The sequence below is a fragment of the Hippocampus guttulatus genome, chromosome 15 (assembly GCF_054856545.1).
Source record: "Hippocampus guttulatus isolate MCC_2025c chromosome 15, RoL_Hgut_1.0, whole genome shotgun sequence".
In the NCBI taxonomy this organism is placed as follows: Eukaryota; Metazoa; Chordata; class Actinopteri; order Syngnathiformes; family Syngnathidae; genus Hippocampus; species Hippocampus guttulatus.
In genome coordinates this window covers 9,035,633-9,055,388 of record NC_141275.1, presented here as the reverse complement: position 1 = coordinate 9,055,388, position 19,756 = coordinate 9,035,633, and the positions used below count along the sequence as shown (strand labels likewise).

The 19,756-nt window shown below is 42.7% G+C and overlaps 2 protein-coding genes across 2 annotated transcripts; one reads left to right on the top strand and one right to left on the bottom strand.

Moving 5' to 3' along the window:
* Positions 1-3,926: 3,926 nt before the first annotated feature.
* On the top strand, positions 3,927-4,844 carry LOC147193707 (uncharacterized). Its single transcript, XM_086131641.1, has 4 exons — positions 3,927-4,086; positions 4,176-4,277; positions 4,380-4,571; positions 4,656-4,844. Exons 1-4 carry the CDS (start codon positions 3,928-3,930, stop codon positions 4,842-4,844), a joined length of 642 nt encoding a protein of 213 aa, XP_085987767.1. The 5' UTR covers position 3,927.
* Positions 4,845-5,093: 249 nt separating this feature from the next.
* Positions 5,094-17,829, bottom strand: LOC147193706 (unconventional myosin-Ic-like). Its single transcript, XM_086131042.1, has 32 exons — positions 17,253-17,829; positions 13,521-13,679; positions 13,318-13,433; positions 12,816-13,014; positions 12,650-12,730; positions 12,327-12,506; positions 12,147-12,245; positions 11,902-12,015; positions 11,754-11,825; positions 11,544-11,663; positions 11,377-11,459; positions 11,189-11,294; positions 11,026-11,106; positions 10,853-10,944; positions 10,667-10,761; positions 10,512-10,558; positions 10,352-10,432; positions 10,060-10,165; positions 9,176-9,293; positions 8,986-9,099; positions 8,815-8,891; positions 8,666-8,734; positions 8,471-8,555; positions 8,093-8,252; positions 7,941-8,024; positions 7,767-7,860; positions 7,622-7,677; positions 7,421-7,556; positions 6,543-6,613; positions 6,372-6,469; positions 6,199-6,298; positions 5,094-6,115 (listed from the first exon to the last, which is right to left on the bottom strand). Exons 1-32 carry the CDS (start codon positions 17,268-17,270, stop codon positions 6,089-6,091), a joined length of 3,138 nt encoding a protein of 1,045 aa, XP_085987168.1. The 5' UTR covers positions 17,271-17,829; the 3' UTR covers positions 5,094-6,088.
* Positions 17,830-19,756: the final 1,927 nt, after the last annotated feature.

Below are 19,756 nucleotides of genomic sequence, written 5' to 3'. Positions count from 1 at the left end.
TATGTAGCTGCATCCATCCATCCGTCCATTTTGTAATCCGCTTATCCTGGCAAGGGTCACGGGCGTGCTGGAGCCTATCCCAGCTGTCTTCGGGCATTAGGCGAGGTACACCCTGAACTGGTTACCGGACAATCGCAGGGCACACAGAGATGAACAAACATCCGCGCTCACGTTCACACTTGGGGACAGTTTAATGTGTTCCATTAACCCGCCATGCATGTTTTTGGAATGTGGGAGGAAACCGGAGCACCCGGAGAGAATCAGAAAACGCAGGCACAGGGAGGACATGCAAACTCCACACAGGAAGGCCGGAGCCGGAATCGAACCCTGCACCTCTGCACTGTGAGGCGGACGTGCGAACCAGTTGACCACCGTGCCAGGAATACGTTATAAAACAAGGGGAAAAATGAAAGAAAACAAAGGATGAACTAAAAATATAGCAGTCCATGCACGTCATATTCTTGAAATCGGGTTTTCCTTTGAGTACTGTATCTATTTCGTCATGTTCATGTGAGTGATTAAGATTTTCCGTACCGTGACACGACTGACAACACAGCACAACATGAGAGGTGGCACAGTAATGCGTGAAAAGAAAAAATGGGAAGGAAATGCATAGCAAAACCAAGAGTGAGACTGAGAGTAAACAATACGTCACGAGGGAAATTTGCTCTGAAGGCACCATTGGGGCGGGGATTATGAAAATGAGGGAAGCCCTTTTCCTTTTACTTGTGATTCGTTCCGCCGAAGAGGAAGTCATCGCGTACAATGTTTCAATCCAATTCAAGCAGACAAATGGTTGCCTCATATTTGTATCCGAAGATCACACTATTGCTGAATGCAAGTTATTTTGAAGCTGACAAATATGCATTGGGTAATTGGCAGGGGCCCTAATATTGATCCTTGGAGGAGACCTATGACCTGGGCAAGAGACCACAGAGTAACTTCTGTTTTGCCTTTGTATTGCAGTAGGCTACTGCAAATCAATTCAAATTAAACAAATTAAATAACACTGTGATTTTATACGGTATAAATAATTTACGTTTTGGGCTTCATTCAGTTGTTGATGTGATTAATTTATTTTTGGAGTAACTTACTTAATGACATGAAAGGGAGAAAGAATAACAGAGTTATGCGGCTGTAAAGCCACAGATGTTTGATGTTCGTGACCACTTCTTGAAACACAGACAAAACTGGCTGCTGCCTTGACTACTAAAAAGTAAAGTATAGAAAAAAAAACAACGAGACCTCCCCCCAAACAAGCAGACCGCACTGATTTGCCAAAGTGAAACAGCCACACCACAAAGAAGTAGGTTGAACCCCTATGATGGTTTGTTTTGTGTTGTTTCCGGTGATTTTGGGCAGCTCTTTTGAGATTTTGAAATTGCCAGAGAATCTTTTACAAAATACACAGTAAACTGTCATTTATAGTGCAGCATACATTCCAGACGGACACAGGAGGATAATGTAAAATACCAAGGGTGATTTAAAAATGTTTTACCCCTCTAACATAATCTTAACACACACACACACATTTACTGCAACACAACTACATGTCACACCTTGGGACCAACCTTGGAATGTTAGGTAACTTCCCAAACTGAATAACCTGCATCAGTGCCAAGTTAGGAATTTACCTCTGTATAATTATCACATCCATTCTGTTTGTACAAAAAAACAACACATGCATATTTTCTTATATTATAAAAAATGTAATTGTTCAAAATACAACTTGAAGTTTGGCATACAATTTGACTCCTGCAAATTTGCGGTTCAGCACCTGCGGATTCACATATTTGCAGATCTTTATTTTAATTTTTTTATGTCATCATTGTTCACATTTTAAAAAATATCTTTTGGTTTCTTTATTTAGTGATATTGATCCCAGTCATGCGAATCATGAGACTCCTGGTATATTCCCCGTAAAGTGCACAGCCGAGTTTGAATCTTTATGAAATTCCCTATTTTGTTTGCATGCGGGGTACATGTGGATGAGATAAAGTTGTATTATTAAAATATTGCAAAATGTACTTGGGATCTTCCATCTAATGTGTATTTTTAGTCTTAGAAAGGAAAGGAAGATAGAAAGTGGATTTTTGGAGGAAACAATGTGCGATTGCACAAGTAGGAACGCAGTTAATTTTTTTTCAGCTTATTAAATACAGCGGAAAAAGGGGAAATTCAGCTGATCTCCTTTTCGTGTTTCACAGCACACAGAGAACCAAATCACATACTTGCATGTTGCAGGCATTTAAGGCTTGAGCTGGGGGGTGGGATTTGGGAAGAATCAGAACTAGTTCTGTAGCAGGGCTCGAATTAAAAAAAAAAAACCCTGAAGAACTTAAATTTCCAAAATCATACTACAATCAGACAGTAACTCACAATAAGTGGAAAAAATATCTGGACCCAAATATGCATCCTCCAAATTTATATATCCACTCACTTTTGCACAGATGCACTGTATGCAAATGCATCTGAAACAAGCATCCATTGTATTTTCTTGTTCGTTCATTTTTATCTTTATGCACCTTAATAGAAATGTATTTTAAAAAAACGCTCAAAGCCCAAGCGAGTCCTCAGGGATGTGTTACTGCCGCTACAAAGTGACTGTGTAATGAAAAATCCCTTCCCGAATAGGCGGGAAAAAAAATACCATGAGTGACTTAATTCACGTTTCATGTAGATTGACTCTAAGTTTCTTACCGAGAAACTTCCTGCCTTTCGAATGATTCATGTTTCAAACCACAAGATGCGGTAATCGTGTGGGAGAGAGAGAGAGAGAGAAAAAAGATAAAACCCGAGATCAGTCAGGAACCGAAAACATGACCGCTAATATAAATTGATGGTGGAGTTACACAGTAGCATGAAGTTTTGGCACTCAAGAATTTTTTGGCACGCGTTCACTGCTCCTGCTCCAAGGTATGCCTATCTTTCCCTATTTGGGTGAAATGGGGGTAATTAATTGTCAGCATGTCTAGAATCAAGACAAATGCCTTGATTTGGACTTTTTCATTTTTAATTGAGCGTATCATTGTATGTTGTGCGGTAAACAATGAGGACAATTTTGGTGACGGATTCAATTCGGTGATGTTTGCTTGAACTGTTTAAAATGTTAATTGACGAGAGGCTGCATTAATTCAAATGTATTTGTATCTGTGCTTATTGCATTTTAGACTAATCCGCATAACGTAGATTCGGAGGACAGATGCTACCACAGGAAAATTTCAGCATATACAGCTCTCTCTCTTAAAAAAAAAAAGACGACTCCAAGACGAAAAAGAGTTGTATATAAATTTTAGAAAGTAAATATTGTTTTCTATTTTGGCACCCCCCCCCCCCCTACAAAATTACAAAATGTTTTTCTTTTTCAGTATAGACAGTACTAGAGCGTTTGGGTTTCAAACGTTTTACACCGAGAGGGACCATTATGATGAACATTATAAAACAGTAGCGCAGTAGACACGAGGGTTCATCAAATACAAGACAGGGCAGGACAGTCACACTGCATTTAAACGGAAGGGGCAGGGGGCAGAAACAGCCGCACATCAATAATTATTAATGATTAAGTTACATGGAAATTGTGCCTACATAAAAGTAAAAAAAAGGTTCAATGACTGAACTATAATTGAAAGTGAAAGTTATAACTTTGGATCATTTAAAGCACACTGACTTGTGCAAGTAATGCGCTATAGAAATAGAGCCGCCTTGCTTCACCTAGCTGCTTTCGAGTAGCACACTGCCAGAACTATGTCAAAATGTTATTTCACAATGCTGAATCATGCTTCTTTTTTTGGCCAAAATGATGTAATTTTTTTTGTCTGCAGCGGTACACAGACTGAATAGTAGTGCACCAATGCGATCATGTATTTTAGCTCGATGTAAAAGGATAACGAAACAACGCTCACTGCTATGTTGCTACTTGTTTTTCAGATGATTGCTGGGTGCTGCGCTCTTTTCCTTCTTTGTTGCATACTGAACGGTACCGAGTCTTCAAATCCATCACTGGGCATCCACAAGGCGAGATACAGCAACTCCTTCCGCCTCGCAAGGTCCACCCGAACCCGTGTGCAACAGCTGCTGAGTAAATATGTAAGTGGTGAAAAATCCTCGCAAATCGCTAATGTGCCTGCTCATCTTAACGCTTATCAAAAAAATAAATCAAAATGTTGGGATTGCAGAAGGAGCAGCAGTTGGGAAACAAGGACTTTGAGGACAGAAGTGGTCATTTGAATGACCTGCCATTGCTCTCTACGGACTTTAACAGCTGGCTCCAGCTTACGGTCAGTCACTTTTTCAAAAGACAAATCGTGCACGAGAAAACAAGTTACCTCCATCAGACTTCCTGGTTCCATTTGGCTAAACTTTGGCTGGTTTGCATCCAGGATTGGCAACGACTACAGGCTGCCTTCTCCGACATGCAGGCCTACAGGAACAGGCTGGTGTGGAAGAGGAAAGAGCTGGAGAGGGAGGCAAAAGAGAAGAAGGGAGTGCAGACGCTCCTCAACACTTTACCGAAGGACATCAAATACGTTGAAATGGACCTGAGGGACCTGATGAGCCATGTCAGCAATCATGTAAGCTCACAATCATTTGACCCCCTTTAAGATCAGGCATAATCAGAGCAACTATTGACACTTGTGATTTATTTCCCTCTTCAGATGAGTTACATCAAGACGTCCAACAGGACATCAAACCTTCCCACCGCTTGGACACCTTTGAACACGTCATCGAGCTCGAAAACGCTGTGGGAAAAGCGTGTGGATGGTTACATCATTTTACGGGATCTTGACCTGTACCTCACCAAGTTGGCACGAGACTTCCTCCTCCTGGCTTCTAAAGCACAGTAAATACTGCAGGGACAAAAGGAAGAGTTTGGCTGTTGAGGGGTTGTCTCGCACTGGTCATAGGTCACCGGAGTGAACTATTAATAGAACCAATGAGCATCTCAGCGCTTCTCTGGGTATTTCCCCGAGTTTCTGTCTTGCCTCTGACTGTAAATTTGCAAGAAAGCTCCCTCAACTGACAGTGCACATGACAACATCCTGTTTTGTCACCCAGGCCCCTTCATCGACTGGACTTTCCAAAGACACAAGATATTTGCTATTTATTTGACTTATTTATTGGATTGATTGCTTTATTTATTTTACAAAGACAGCGACACAGTGTTTACATGACATTTGATATTTAAAGTATAATATTTATTTATATATGGCTTTCAATAAAAAGATGAAATGTGAGGACTTCATGTTTCGATGTCATCGATCATTACCGGATATTATTTTTCAAGACAATTTTGCATAGCATATTTCCTCCAATAGTGGCCTCCGTTCTTGAAAGTCACTGTACTTCAATGAATCACAAGGTGCATCATTCACCCGAACATCTGCAACACCCCAGTCATCCCTCATTGGAGTGGTGAGAAAGAAAAATTGACGGGAAGTTGGAGCGAAAGTTATAAAGTGCATTTGTCCATGCCGGCAAACAAGCGCGAAGGAAAAGAAAGCAAAAGAGATTGAGAATATATTACTATTATATTTCTGTGTATCGATAGCGGTTGTCTTCTTTCGGTGTGTAGATGAGATAGAGCCAATCCCACCTGAGTATGAACAAGAGATGAGGTACACGCTGCTTGCCAGCCATCCCTCACGTCACATCTGACCATTCACAATCACAATTATGAACACTTTACAGTCCTCGGCGAACTTAATTTGCATGTTTTTGGAATGTAAGAGGAAGCCCGGGTACAGAGGGAGATCATACGCCAAACACGGACGTCGCAGGCCGAGATCTAAAGCCAGAATCTCAGAACTGTGAGGCAAACGTTGGAACAATTTTTGGTGGAAAACGATTAATTAATAATAATATTATGCATTATTTTTGTTAGCATTAATGGCTAAAAGAAGCTTGGGACGATACCCATTGATTTCTCAGGAAATAAACGCAGTGGGCCACTAGAAGAGGAATGGCAGTATGATTGAATGAGGGATTTTGAATATATATTCGGTGTGCTTCAAGCGCATGAAGAGCAGTGAGTGTTAATCCTCCGGTTAGCCAAGTGTTAGCGATAGCAATTTTCTGGTTTCGCGGTTCTTCATGTGCTGTTGATTCGAGGAGCAGTCTAGGACAGAATCAAACAGAATTTGTTCTTAAGTAGGCTGGTTTTATTCAAATGATTTGAAATAAGAAGAGCTGCAGACTCACCACTACCAGGTGTCCTCTTTTGCCTTTAGCCACCTTGAACTCGGAGCCCCTGACGAAATCGATGATGCCCTCATTGCCTCGTGCCCCTGCAAACCTAACGCTAATAAAGTGAAAGCGCTGTTAAAATGAGGCTGTTTACGGATCTCGGGTTGAGCGGTCAGAGGGGTCCTCACCTGCCGGGCTTGATGTTGACGTGGTTTAACATGCGGGCCATCAGGGCTAATTTTGTCACGAGTTCAATCACGTGGTTGCAGTGCAGCAACACATCACCCTGGGAAAGATAAAGGTGGATTTAGGATGTTCCTCGTTTTTGTAAACAATTAAGCAGATCTTGATTGCTCTACTTTTTGCTTGTTGTCCTCACTGGGCAGGTGCAGAACAACCATTCCATCGTTGAGAGAGCTCACAGAGATACCTGCGCATTTCAAGAGGAAATCTGGATTCACAAAGAAACTCCCAATACAACCCCCCCCCCCCCCCCAAAAAGAAAAACAAAAAACAAAGACAGACTGTGGATTGCAGTCCCCACTGAAACTCCACATGATCCTGCAAAGGTGTTGCAGAAGCCAAATGCTGAACAAATGATGAACTGAGGGCTACTACCTCACAGCATACTGTATCAGAGCATTCCAGGGATATGAACAAGCAAGTTGGTACTCTGGGGCAACGTTTCCCAACCTTCTTTGAGCCAAGGCACACACCGCACAAAATGAAAATCTGTCACAGTGCAGTATATTGAAATAACGAAGATCCCTTCTTAATTTAGTCACAAATTTACTTGGTGTGAAATCTTGGCCTGTTTAACCCCAAAAGTATGACGGCCTTCCGTTGTAAGAATGGCGAGAGGTTAACTGCACCTACTGCCATCTAGTGGAAGAGCAGATAATTGTTCTGCGGATTACGAGACATGGTGAATTTTTTAATTGCCTCGCATACGCATTTGTAATGCATAAAAATAAGAATACAGTATAACACATTAACTTGTGAACCAAACATCAAAATTAAAACCAACAGCGATTAAAAAAGAAAGAAAAAAAACAGAGCAAAAAGGAGTAGGAGGATGTAAGAGAATTACATTGCAGACATAAGTAAATGAACAAAAATAAACACAGTAAAAACCTTTGTTGTTGTAAATCAACAAATACAAATTTCCACACTAATTACGTGAAATTGGTTGATCAGAGAATTCTGACTGGATGCTCGACATGCTGAACAATCTGACCTCCAAGAGCCGCATAGTCGATCCTCTGCTTGATCTTGGTCTTGTCCACCAGTACGGCGAAGGTGTTGGAAAGGAGGAGCTGACGCGAGCGTGGCTTGAACCCCCTCCTGTCATATTTTGTCACGGGGACGCCGTACTGTGGGGCACAAGCACATGCAGCACGCTGTTGCAGTTCAAACATTGGGAGGCATTTTTTTATACCTGCACTTTGTCACTGCCGAGAGTCTGGAGAACTTTGAGATTGATCTGCTCGCGATCTATTAAAAAAAAAAAAAACAGCGAGGGAGTGAAGGTATATGTGTTATGTTAGACTGGATTATTGTGAGGAAAGTGCCGAAACACGTACCGATCCTGGTGTCCAAAAACAGCCTGCCAACGCTCTGAGGGTAGCTGTCTTTCTGATCCTTGAAGATCTCACTGGCAACAACCTTCTGCGTCATCTAGACAAGAGTCGTGTCGGTTCAGCATTAAAAATTGCAAACAGGACCACAGTGGAATCTCAATTGTCACCTTCACTTACCTGATTCTTCCATTCAGGCTGGATCCTCATGCAGTACTTCATGACCATGTTGCGCATGTGCAGTGCGTGAAGGTATTCCGAGGCCTGCAGAGAAAATCAGATCAATGGTGGATTTGTAACTGCTCGCCCTAAAACACATCTGCCGATTGTACCTCAGTGACAGAGGGAGGAGATGCCAGCCAGCTTTTGTCCAAAACGCTTGTGGGCAGATTTTTACTCAGCTTCATGAGGAAGGAATAACGCACATGATCCAAGAAATAGTCATTGTCGGGACAGTAGTCCTCATGACGGTAGATAAAGCCTTTTATGAACCTGAAGAAAAATCAGACGCAAGGACAATCTAACATGACACTTCTTGGATGTGCCCGTGGAATCTATGGATGATGAGTTTGATGAGGAAACAGGAGCACTATTACCACTGACAAGATATCATTGCGCCGTCAGCACTTAGAGCTCATTTGAAAGTGCAGGTGTACCTCATATTTTTACAGATTAAAAAAGCTAAAGAGCAACGAGAGACAGTTGTGCACCTGCGAATCAACTCCGCGGCCAGTCGACGCCTCTTTGCCCTCCGGCGTCCTTTCATCCCTCGCCATGCGGACTGGATCACGATGACTGTACATCCGTACAAAGGCATTCTTAGCAGTCATCCAAAGAAATAATGATGCTCAAAGCATATACGGCACTAACATGCAAGGGTTAAAACAAGTGTAACGCGCACTGACTTGCGTGTCTGATCCGTTTGTATTTGGCTCTCTCCCTGTAGCCTCGCCAGGATGTCTGCAGCGTCAAAGCTGGAGCACAAAAGAAGTTCCTGGTGAAATGATCGGGATTGTTTTGGATTTGTGTGAGATAAAATTTCATTGTCACTTACCTATCTCTGGCTTTTTGGCTTGAAGTGCATCTTCAGTCAGAAAGAGAGTTTTGGGGAAACGGATGAATATTTTGGACCTGCATGCAATGAAGGAGTACAACTTACACGACTGTAAAGTTTGTCACAGATCAAAAGAAAGGATGGTGTGAAAGTGGATGGAGCATGCTTTGCCTGCCAAGTTGGTACTCCTCCTCTTGGTAGCCGAGGTGGTTGACCAGTGTGGCCACACCATCGTGGAGTCTGCCATACCAGTTGGGCCACGTCTCCGGACACAGCGGCTTGTACCTGAGGGTGTTAGCACATAAATATAATGAAGCCCAGATCTAAGCCCAGAAGAACCGTGACTGGAATCGTGAGGCACCTCTGCAGGAAGGCTTCAAAGCTGCGTCTATAGGCAAAGCCAGATCTCCTGACCCTAAGATTCTCCATCAGGCCTAAATACCTGACCTGGTGTCTGACCAGAACTTCGTCAAAGTGACCTGCAAGTGGAGACCGTATCAGCAAATTTGACAGTGCTTGTGCAAGATGTGTCATTCTTGTAATGTGTGATAGTGTCGGCAGACAGTTATAAAGGAGTCTTCGGGATGTGGCAATCAGAAGTATGCAGTACAGTAATCCCTTGTTTATCGCGGTTAATGGGGACCAAAACCACCCGCGATAAACGAAAATCAGCGAACTAGCGTCCAATTAACATAAACAGGTAAAAAAAAATCTATATTTTTTTAAGTCCGCAAACCGTCCGCGAGAAGCTGCAAAACAACAGCGATACACACATAGAGCAACATATACAGTACTGTACTCCATGTATATGTAAAAAAAAAAAAAAAAATTATATGTTTGAAAAAATCCGCGATGCACTGAACCCGCGATAAACGAACCGCGAAGTAGCGAGGGATCACTGTATACTCGCTAGCTGTCCTTTGTACTGCACCTCCAGCAAGGAGGTTAGCATGACGCAAAAAGGAAACCATTAAAATTTGGAGTGGCTCTGCTTAAACGGATTCTTCCTACGGTATATCTCACTCTTTTTCTGCAGCCATATCAAGTCTCTAAAATGCCACAAACGCATGATCCTGTTTGGTTACACTTCAAGCTACCGTACAACTGAAACTATCAACATAATGGGCAAAAAACAAAATGAATGGCTCATAATTAGAAAAGAATTTAGCACGGCTCGGCCATTTTAATTCTGAGGTTTGTGCGGGTCTACCGAACGAAGTGTCATCAGAGTGTTTGCAAGTTCACCTGGCTGCTTGGTATCATTCGGTTTGATACAGCGCACGTATGACGGTTCCTTCGTCATGAGGATATCCATAAGTCTCAATAGGCTATTTTTAAAGTGAGTGGCAGCCTGGAGAAAAGACAATAACAAAAAAAATATATATTTAATCTGTGTGTGTGTGTGTGTGTGTGTGTGTATGTATATGTATATATATATATATATATATATATATAAAAAACTTGATGATTTCATTTTTGCAGAGAGAGAGAGACAGACAGGGAGCGTGAGACAGAGAGCGAGAGAGAAAGCTCCTACCATCTGTGGGCGTTTCCGGTCCGTCACTTCCTCTCTGGAGAAACACTGACTTATGATCTCGTTGTCTGACTGGCACATGATCTAAACGCAGGCCAAAACCAATGATCCATGTCAACACAGTGGGAAACACGCTTTTTAGCCAATTACTAATGTTGTTTACCTCTTTCAGAGTCCTGTTCAGTGAGTCATTGTTCTTCTCAAGGAAACCTGAATGAATGAAAAATGACATCAGCTTGTTTTTTTTTCATTTTTCGGTTGCAGCAATACACTGTAATGATTTGAAAAAAAAAGAATGAATGAATGCTTATTCGCTACCATCAACGTTGTAGTTGACCTCCCCAGCATAGTGCAGCAGCCGAAACTCCTCTCTACTCATTACCTTCCGAGTTTTGCCATTTGCCAGCTTGTGACTGCAAGACACACGTGGACAGTCACAAACAAACTGTTCAGTGGCCCGTAGATCTAAAAAGATAGCAGCACTTTGATCATTTTCACTCATACGTGACAAAATGGGGATGGCCGCCAAGCGTGTCCTCCAGTTTCTCTAAGAATGAGGCATCACTTGTCTCTCCGGGTCTCAGGCACTCCTCATCCTGAAAGACAGGAACGCTACTCAACTGATAACAACACCAGCGGGCAAGCAGACAGTTCAGACAAGGCGTCGATATACACACCAGAATGGCAATGATGCCCTTGTGCCTCGCCTCGATCAAGTCACAGATGATTTTGTTGTCAAAGTACGGCACCATCTCCCACTGAAAGTCGGGCGGCGTAATGTTTGCGCTAAGAGTGCAAATGTGCCCAACGTACGCATTTTGAGATCTATAAAGCACTCACGGCAATTCCCTCTGTTGCGTACTCCTCTTGCTCGGATCCGAGCGTGAGCTCAATAAAGAGCTGCTGGAGCTTCTCGCTGCAGTAGTTGATGCAGAACTGCTCAAAACTACAGGGAAAGAACGAAACGAGGTGTATTTGTTGCAACATATTTGGCGTGATAGACAAAGCAAAATAAGGGCGTGTCAGACCTGTTGCGCTGTAGGACCTCAAAGCCATAGATGTCCAAAAGCCCGATCACTGGGAAGGCTTTATTGCTATGGTCCATGTCATCCTTTATAACAATAGAGTAGACAATGGACACGTGATGACCTTGTCGCAATTGGCTTTGTCTTTGTGATTAAAAGAATGGTTGCACCTTCAGAGCAAGAGACTGATTGATCTTATCCACCAACCAAGTGAAGGCCCGACCGTAGACAGCTTTAGCTAAGGCGTCTCGGGCAGATATTGCTTGCTCAAAGTTGATCGGGATGATCATCTGCAATGTAAGTGAGAAGCCAAACTATAAAGTCACTCTAAACACAAACGCCCCCCCCCCCCCCAAAATAAAGAACAATAGTGTCTTTACCTCCTCCCCCTTGGCTGTGAATTTTTTGTGAGTAAGAGCCTCGCTGAGGGATGAGGCTTGAAGACCCAGCAGCTGCAAAACAAGAACACATCTGTTCAATTTTTTTTTTTTAATTACATCTGCCAATACTCTGTGGGATAAATCGAACCTTCGCCACATTTGCTATCGGCATCTCAGTGGTAATGTGCGTTTCACCTTCCTCGCCTTCTCCAAACTGAATGTTTCCCAGATGGAGAACGCTGGCAGTGATATTCAACAAATTCTGACAAAAAGACCCATTGGTGAAAACAAGCAGCATATAAGAGAGAAGAAGACTTGTACTTTTGGAGATCTAAAGCTTGATTGTATTCCAGATTAAGCCAAACACATACAGCGGAGTGATTTTTGACTAACCTGCAGGTCTTCCTCAGTGAAGCCAAGCACAGAAAGGGCATTCATCAAAACCTTCCAATTATTCTTGTCATTCATGGAGCTGACTTTGGAACAGCTTCCCTATATCGAGACGACTCGGTATCATACGCAATGCTCGCAAGGTGAATTGATGTGTACGATGCAACTTTTTGCTCGATGCACCTTAACCAGATAGTGGTAGTTCTGAGGGTTTCTTTCAAGGTCCAGCGTCTGGAGAAGTTCACTGCTCCCACCATCCAGAAGCTGATAGAAGATGTGGAAGTTTCTTTCTCCGTGGTTCTGGTCGACTACACGGGATTCTTCTAAAAGGTAATTGAGGATGTGGCCACCCACTGGCATCCCCTAAGAAAGGCAGAATCTTAAAACCTTGCAGCGGCACAGAAACTGGAATCCACAGTGACTTAACTTGATCAATATTTCTAGGATGCTGCAACGGCATTGACATACAGAATTTTTCTTTTTAAATCCAGGAAAGGATTGTTTACCTTGAAGTCAAACTGCACATCCATATATTTTCCGAACCGACTGGAGTTGTCATTCTTTAGTGTCTTGGCGTTACCGAATGCCTACACAAAGCATGAGTCGGATGATTTAAAGTGAATGAAATATTCTGTGGAACTTTGATTCCAATTGCAAACTCCGATTCAATACCTCCAGAATAGGATTGGACTGGAGCAGGCGGTCTCCGAGGGTGGTCATGTGATGATTGGTGGGGCAGGTGACGGCATAGTAGAGGAGGATCTTCTTCGAGGCTTCTGTTTTACCTGAACCGCTCTCACCTGATATGAGAATACATTGATCCTTCCATGTGGTCCGCATGGCCCGATAAGTGTTGTCTGACACTGCATAGCTGAGTGAAAAGCAATACTGTTTTAGAGCCTAAGCAATGAGTCAATTGTCACGGTTGTCACAATTGCAATTGGCAAACAACTTCATGTAGTATTTTGAAATTTGAGCAATGTTAGAGTCAATTCTTTCAACACAAAAGCCATCACTCATTCTTGCTTTTATAGAATTCCAATATTTCAGAGATGCCCACATTATAAAGGCACATAGTCTAGTAGACAGGTAACGTTCATTGTACGAGTAAAATCCCTAATTAGCAATTCACAGTCCATCGTGCGACCACAAGCCTTGGAAAAACAAGACTCACATGTGAGGAGATATTTCATAAAAGCTGACTCCTTTGTAGCGTTCCATCTGCGGCTTGGAGTAAATCTCGAGCTCTTTGTAGGGGTTTATGGACACCAGCACTGAGCCGATGTAAGTCTGAGCCAAAACAGTCACAGAATTATGCCAAACATTCCAACATCACTCCAAACCAATTTATCGAGAGATAATGAGAAAAGTTCTTACATAGATGAGATTTTCTCTGAAACGCCGTCGCAGGTTCTCTATAAAGGCCGCCTCGCTGTTGTGGTTCTCCAGTAGGACAAAGTCCTGGACTCCAACCCTGTCACGGGCCGTTAGGGTGCTCTCCATCACCAAGCGCACCCTTCCTTCAATGTCCACCTCCTGTAGAGAGAAGCGGGGTTGTAATTAAACCATACAGACACAAGGTGGCGCTTCTGGGCTGTTCCTATTTTATCTGAATGTATTCCTCCTCATTTTAAAGCCTTGAAATAATTCACACAGAATTAATAATAGTACGAAATAATAATTTAATAATACAAATAGATTATATTTAGATTCGCGTGTTAAAAAAATGGATCAGATTGGGAAAAAATGGTTTGGAATGACAATTTCTGACAAAGAAAGTTTTGTCTCTCTCGGATAAAATTTGCTTAAAGCATACATTATAATTAACAATGAACCTTTTACTCCAACATTTTATCGTCTAGAGTGGCATGTGACTTAAAAAAAGCAAACATGGTGCAAGTACTAACATCAAGCACGAAACATCAAACAATTGACACACAATGTATTTACAAAACAGTCTCCCTTCTTGATGATAAAAAAAAATAAAATACAAATGACTCAGCATTTACTGACCACATCTATCATCAACACTCCACAGTTCGACCAAGCCTCGCCAATGCAAGGCAAGACATTTCAAGAATCCCAATGATAAACAGGATGTGCTTATCTGTGTTGAGATGGTGATAGTCGCCGCGTACTGTACACACAACATGATAACACCACGGGGTGATAACAGTGATGCAAATGGGAAAGCGTGTGTACATGTCAACCATAACGTGACGACAAGCCTAATATTACGGATGGGTAGAATTTAGTGGCCTGCGGTGACATTCTCTGAGGCCACAGTGTAAAATATCGCAGGCACACACAACCACAACAACATGCAACGGAAAGGGAAACAGTTATGGCTTTGGATTCTTTACTGATGAATAATATTTTAAAAGTGAGTCATTGGGCATTGAGGGTATTTTGTCAATGGTGCGGTACCTTCAAAAGTACCTCTTTGGTACCCTTGAAAATGCAACGCGGTTCTGGAGACGAGACAGCAGTTACAAAATATTGAGTTCAGTTCCAAACTATTGCGTGCCAGTCAATTTACAGCATTTGGATTGATGTTTCAAGGCTCACAGAACATTGTGTTGTATGTGAACACAGAAACTACCAAATGAAAGATGAGACTCTCTTCTTTCATCAGGTAAAAAAAAGTTTGCCAAGACTTTTCCCTACCGGAAAAAACCCAAAACAAAACCGTAGTTGACCGCAACTCACGTCGATGGCACTCGACGCTAGAATGCTAACTTTGTTCACACTTCTATGACGTTTTGCAACACGTGTTAGCATTAAGCTAGGGGGGATTTTGTAAGTTTTGTCGTTTGATTTCCGTATTGGCCCGAATATAAGACGGCCCTGATTATAAGACGACCCCCTCTTTTTCAGACTCAATTTTGAAAAAAGACTTTTTGAACCCCAAATTAATTTTTATACAGAAAATAATTACAGTACATCTGAAACAAATGATTATAACTATATATTTGAAAGAAAGAGCATGTTATTTTGCCTCATTCAAATCTAAAGTGCAATCACATTCGTAAATGAATGGCTTATGTTTTTTTTAAAATGTAAATTACATCATAAATTCTCATCAGCTGCCGGTTAACCTGGCTGATCTTCGACCCACTTTTCTCCAGACTGTCGCTACGTTTCTCATTTTTCTGTTATCTCTTCAATTATTTTCTTCTCTTTTCCTTGTTACCGCTGTTTTTTAATTTTCTTCTTCGTGCTACCGCTATTTTTATTTTTAATCTTCGTGGCAGGGGTTCACTTTGGCCCAAGTCAAGTTCAGCAGATATCTGGCGCCATCTAGCGTCGTAAATTGGTATAATGTCTAGACCATGGAATATAAGACGACTCCCACTTTTTCAGTCTTATTTCAATGCAAAAAAACACCGTCTTATATTCGGGCCAATACGGTAAATACACAATGTCTAATTCTTAATTAATCTGGCAATAAACAGCAGGAATTAAGCACCTCCCGTTTTGAATGATTGTTCATTATTTCATGTTTGTTGCGTTCTTGCTCGTAACTCAAATTTTCGCTGGAAATGAGCGACGGCTCAGGAGTCAGGTCACCTGTGAGACAAGGGAAATGAACTGTACCTAAAGGGACAGACATTCCTTCACACTGGATTCACTTTGTAGCAGTACCTTCTTCTCTCTGTAACCCCCTGCAGATTTGATGTAAACAGCTATAAAAACATCAACAGAAAGCAGAACAAAGGCGCTAGGCTTCTCCTCCATGCATGTGTCTCTCTCAGGGGGCTCATTTGGCCGCTCCACGTCGCCTAAAGGGCCTTTACCCTTGAGCGGTATTCATGGGGAAATGCTTGCGAAAACAAGAGGACAACAGTGGACGGCAGCCAAGATGTGAGAGCAAAGGAAAGCCACCAAAAGTCCATTGCAGCCACTCCTCGCGGCTTCACCTTGGAGTATTGTTCTCTCATTCCTGCAGGTGGGCTCCCTACAGATGTGATTAACGCTTGGCTGTCAGATTTTCCAAAGAACACAACGAAGGAATGTTGGGGTCAGGATCGGAGCAGGCGGTCAGAGGATGCCATGGAATCTTTTGTTGCGGTGTGGCAATAGCTTCATGTTTTCAGATGAAACACTGGGGTTGGGTGCATCGTTAAGTCTTATAAACGGCGGTGAAACGAAAGGAATCAGCTGTGCAGATGTGGGAAGGGAGACCTCTGCAATCATTCTGACATTTTCTTTTCCCAGAAAAATCACGTAGGTATGCATACCGTGATAAAAACATACCTCAGCGCAAGACAGCACAGGGCCAGATTGCCATCGGCAAGACCGAGCTGGCTCTGCGACAGCTCCTTTAGCATAATCACTCATTCGTCAGATTTAACACCTTCGCGCTTTTGCAGATGTGCTTCGGCTGTCGTGCCGACGAAGCGCGCGTGTTTTTCCAACTTTGAGAAGGGCAGTTCAAAATCAACGTTGCCTGGCAACCAAACTATGTTGTGTCATGACGCAACACAGCAAACATTGTTTTCAGTCTTTCGCCAGTCACGAGTTGAGATTTTGACTTTCATCCCTGCAATCACCGCAGCAAGCAGACCTCGATTTTAAATGGGACTCGGCCTCGTCTAAACAAATGTTCCCGACTGGAAAACTACTTCTGCCACTACATGTGAGGCTTAAAAGAAACGGAATCCAGTCCTTGCGTCTTTTAAACCAGGCCGGGCAATACATGGCGTGGATTTTTTCGTTTGAAAACATTTGAGCTGTGGTGAAATGAGTATGTTTGCTCTGCAGAGGAGGCACACCTCACCGTAGGACTTGACTAAACTTTTGCCTGAGTGACTACAACCAGATAATCTTCCTTATTTGGTCAGCCTCCGTCCAGCTCTGGCGAGGCTTGATGCTCTACCACAGCTGGATACAACCGACTCTTGTGAACAACCCTAAACTAACTCCTCTGCGTTAATGCTCAGTGAAACCCAAAACAAACCACCGCATCACAACTCAAGAGTACATAAGGCCCTTGTTTTGATCTCTATGACGAATTGTGCTTCACTCTTCAAAGTATAGATAGACGAATATGCTCTAAGTAGGAAGTTAAAAACTGTACAAGGGGCGCCGTGGTCGAGAGGCTCTTACCCTGCCTTGGTACCTCATCCTGTCCTGTTTTTTGCTTGACCAAGGATGAAGTGCTGGTTCCCCCGCTGGGCTGGAGCTCCTCCTCTCGTGTGAAGCGGACCCGTCAACTGTAACCACTCATTCAGCGTTACCCAGGGGCAACAGCGCGAGGCAGTTTAATGTCTTCTGTCTCCCCCCCCCTCGTCAGTCCTCTTTTCACTTTCTCTCAGCCTTTCCGCACGTCCGCCGTCCTTCTGCCGATCGACCTCCTTTGCACGTGAGGATAGAAAGCGATCAAGGCAAAAGTCCCTCGTTGAAACCTTCAATTCACCTTCCCTTCAAAACGTTCACATATACGTCTGCCTCTCCAAAGCCCTTTCACCCCCCGCTCCCTCTCCAAACCGTGCCGCATGAAACAAGAGCAGGAACTCCGCTCACACGTCACAAGTGGGTTGCAAAAGAAAAAAAAGGAAAAAAAACATGGGAAAGTATGCTGCTGTGGATAATGCTAAAGGCGAGCCAGAGAAATAGGGAGTGGAAAAAGTTACTAGCAGCTCCAAAATAAAGAGTCACCACTCTGCTGCTGCAATTTAGAAAAAAAAAATGAGATGATGAGATCCTGAAGCATTCTTTCCATCTTTCCCTCCCAGTTGAGTTTGCTCCCTCCCTTTTCTCCCACAAGCTGAGACAGATTCAAATAGGATGTGGGCTAAGGATTTCTTCCAGTAGGTATACCTGCATATCTGATTCATTAAGAAATGAAAATAAATGACATTTTTTTCCTGTTGTTTTCATGGAACAATGTCATATTCAACATTTGTAAACATTGCCATAGCGATAACCGAACGAGCGACGAAAACAAAACGTGCTTGCTAAACATTTTGTCTTTTCTTTGTCTGTCAGTTATTTTTGAACGAGTACTTTTACTATATATGGTTCACTCACACAGTTCCCTTATCTTCATGTCGGCCAATGCCGCATTCCATCAAATGCTTGCTATTCATTTTCATATTAGGCGAACATTTCAAAACAAATTCATACAATGAAACAATAGTGAATCATTTGTGTGACCACGCGGGGGAAAAAAAAGGGATCAGTATTGTTTTGCTTTCCGATCAAAGCCAAACAGTCTCCTGAGAAACAATTCTGGATCGGAGATTATGTAACGTGTAAATTAGCCGCACGGGTACATTATATTGCAAAGTTATGTTCACATTCTTCCGTAGTGATCCGAGACAGAACAATTGCGCCTTTTGCAGTCGACCGCGTTTTAGTACACGGACGTAAGATGCAACGGTGAAGCATCACATGTGCACAACATGAAAAACGTCAAAAGAATTGGACCAAAACATGAAGGAAAAATAAGACTCTCAATTCCGAGTTTGAAACACTGCATGAGTGAACTCATAAAATTTGATATACTGGGACGGGTAAAAATCATCGAATCCCGACTCGGTACATGTGGGGTTTCAGTGTGCCTGGACCAGTGTCTCGGAATTTCCATCATTAACTCACTATATCCCTTCATAAAAAAAATAAAAGTAAAAAATGTGAAGTACAAAACATGCAGGCGCTTAGTATTTATCGGGATGCTACATCCCGCAAGGTGTCACAGCAATCGACAACATCTGAAAGGTGTATCTGTCACCATTGTTTTCCAGATGTGCCAGTGCTCCTATTTCTGTCAGGCAGTTCCTGTAAGTGGGATTTCCTTCCTTGCTCTTTCCTGATGTTTAAGATTTTCCTTCATGGCCTGCCACCAGCGACCCCAAACTCCTGTTTCAGAAATATGACCTCAAACAATGTGCATATAAAGCACTTTTGCTTAAGCTTTTACATGATCCAAGGTGGGATCGCCACTGTCACGGCACACACTTTGGTCTGAACTCAAACAACTGTACAATGTTATGTTGCCATGAATAAAAGATAGCACGGATAAACCTGACTTTGATTTTCACATAATTGGATCCAAGCTCCAAAACTAATTCCAAACATGTGAACTATAGCTGAAGGAACTCCAAGCATAAACAATTTATCTTGCAAACTGTCAGCCTGCTGGTTTTTGTCTTATTTTAGTCTGCAGACGGTGTATGACTCAGCGCGGCAATAAATCACGGTGGGATGAATTTTAGGGCGGGGTGGAAAAATGGGAGGGATTCTTACCTCTCTGTATCTATTTGGTCTCTCTCTCTCTCTCGCTCTCTCTCTCACACACACACACACACACACACACACACACACACACACACACACACACACACACACACACAACTATCCGGCCTGTCTTTCTTCCTGTCTTTTTTTTCAGCCTATCATGTTGCAGCGTGCACACTTCAGGGTGCAGCTATTATTGAGTCTCCACCGCTGTGTATTATGCCCCTGATGGAGAAGCCGCTGGTAGCCTATTGTCCATCTGTGCTGCGCTCCATCAGCACCCATCTGTTGTCACTTTCACCCCGTATTGACCTTTGCTGCCTCTCACTGCCCCATATCGCCGTTACACACACACAGAGAGGCCACTTGAT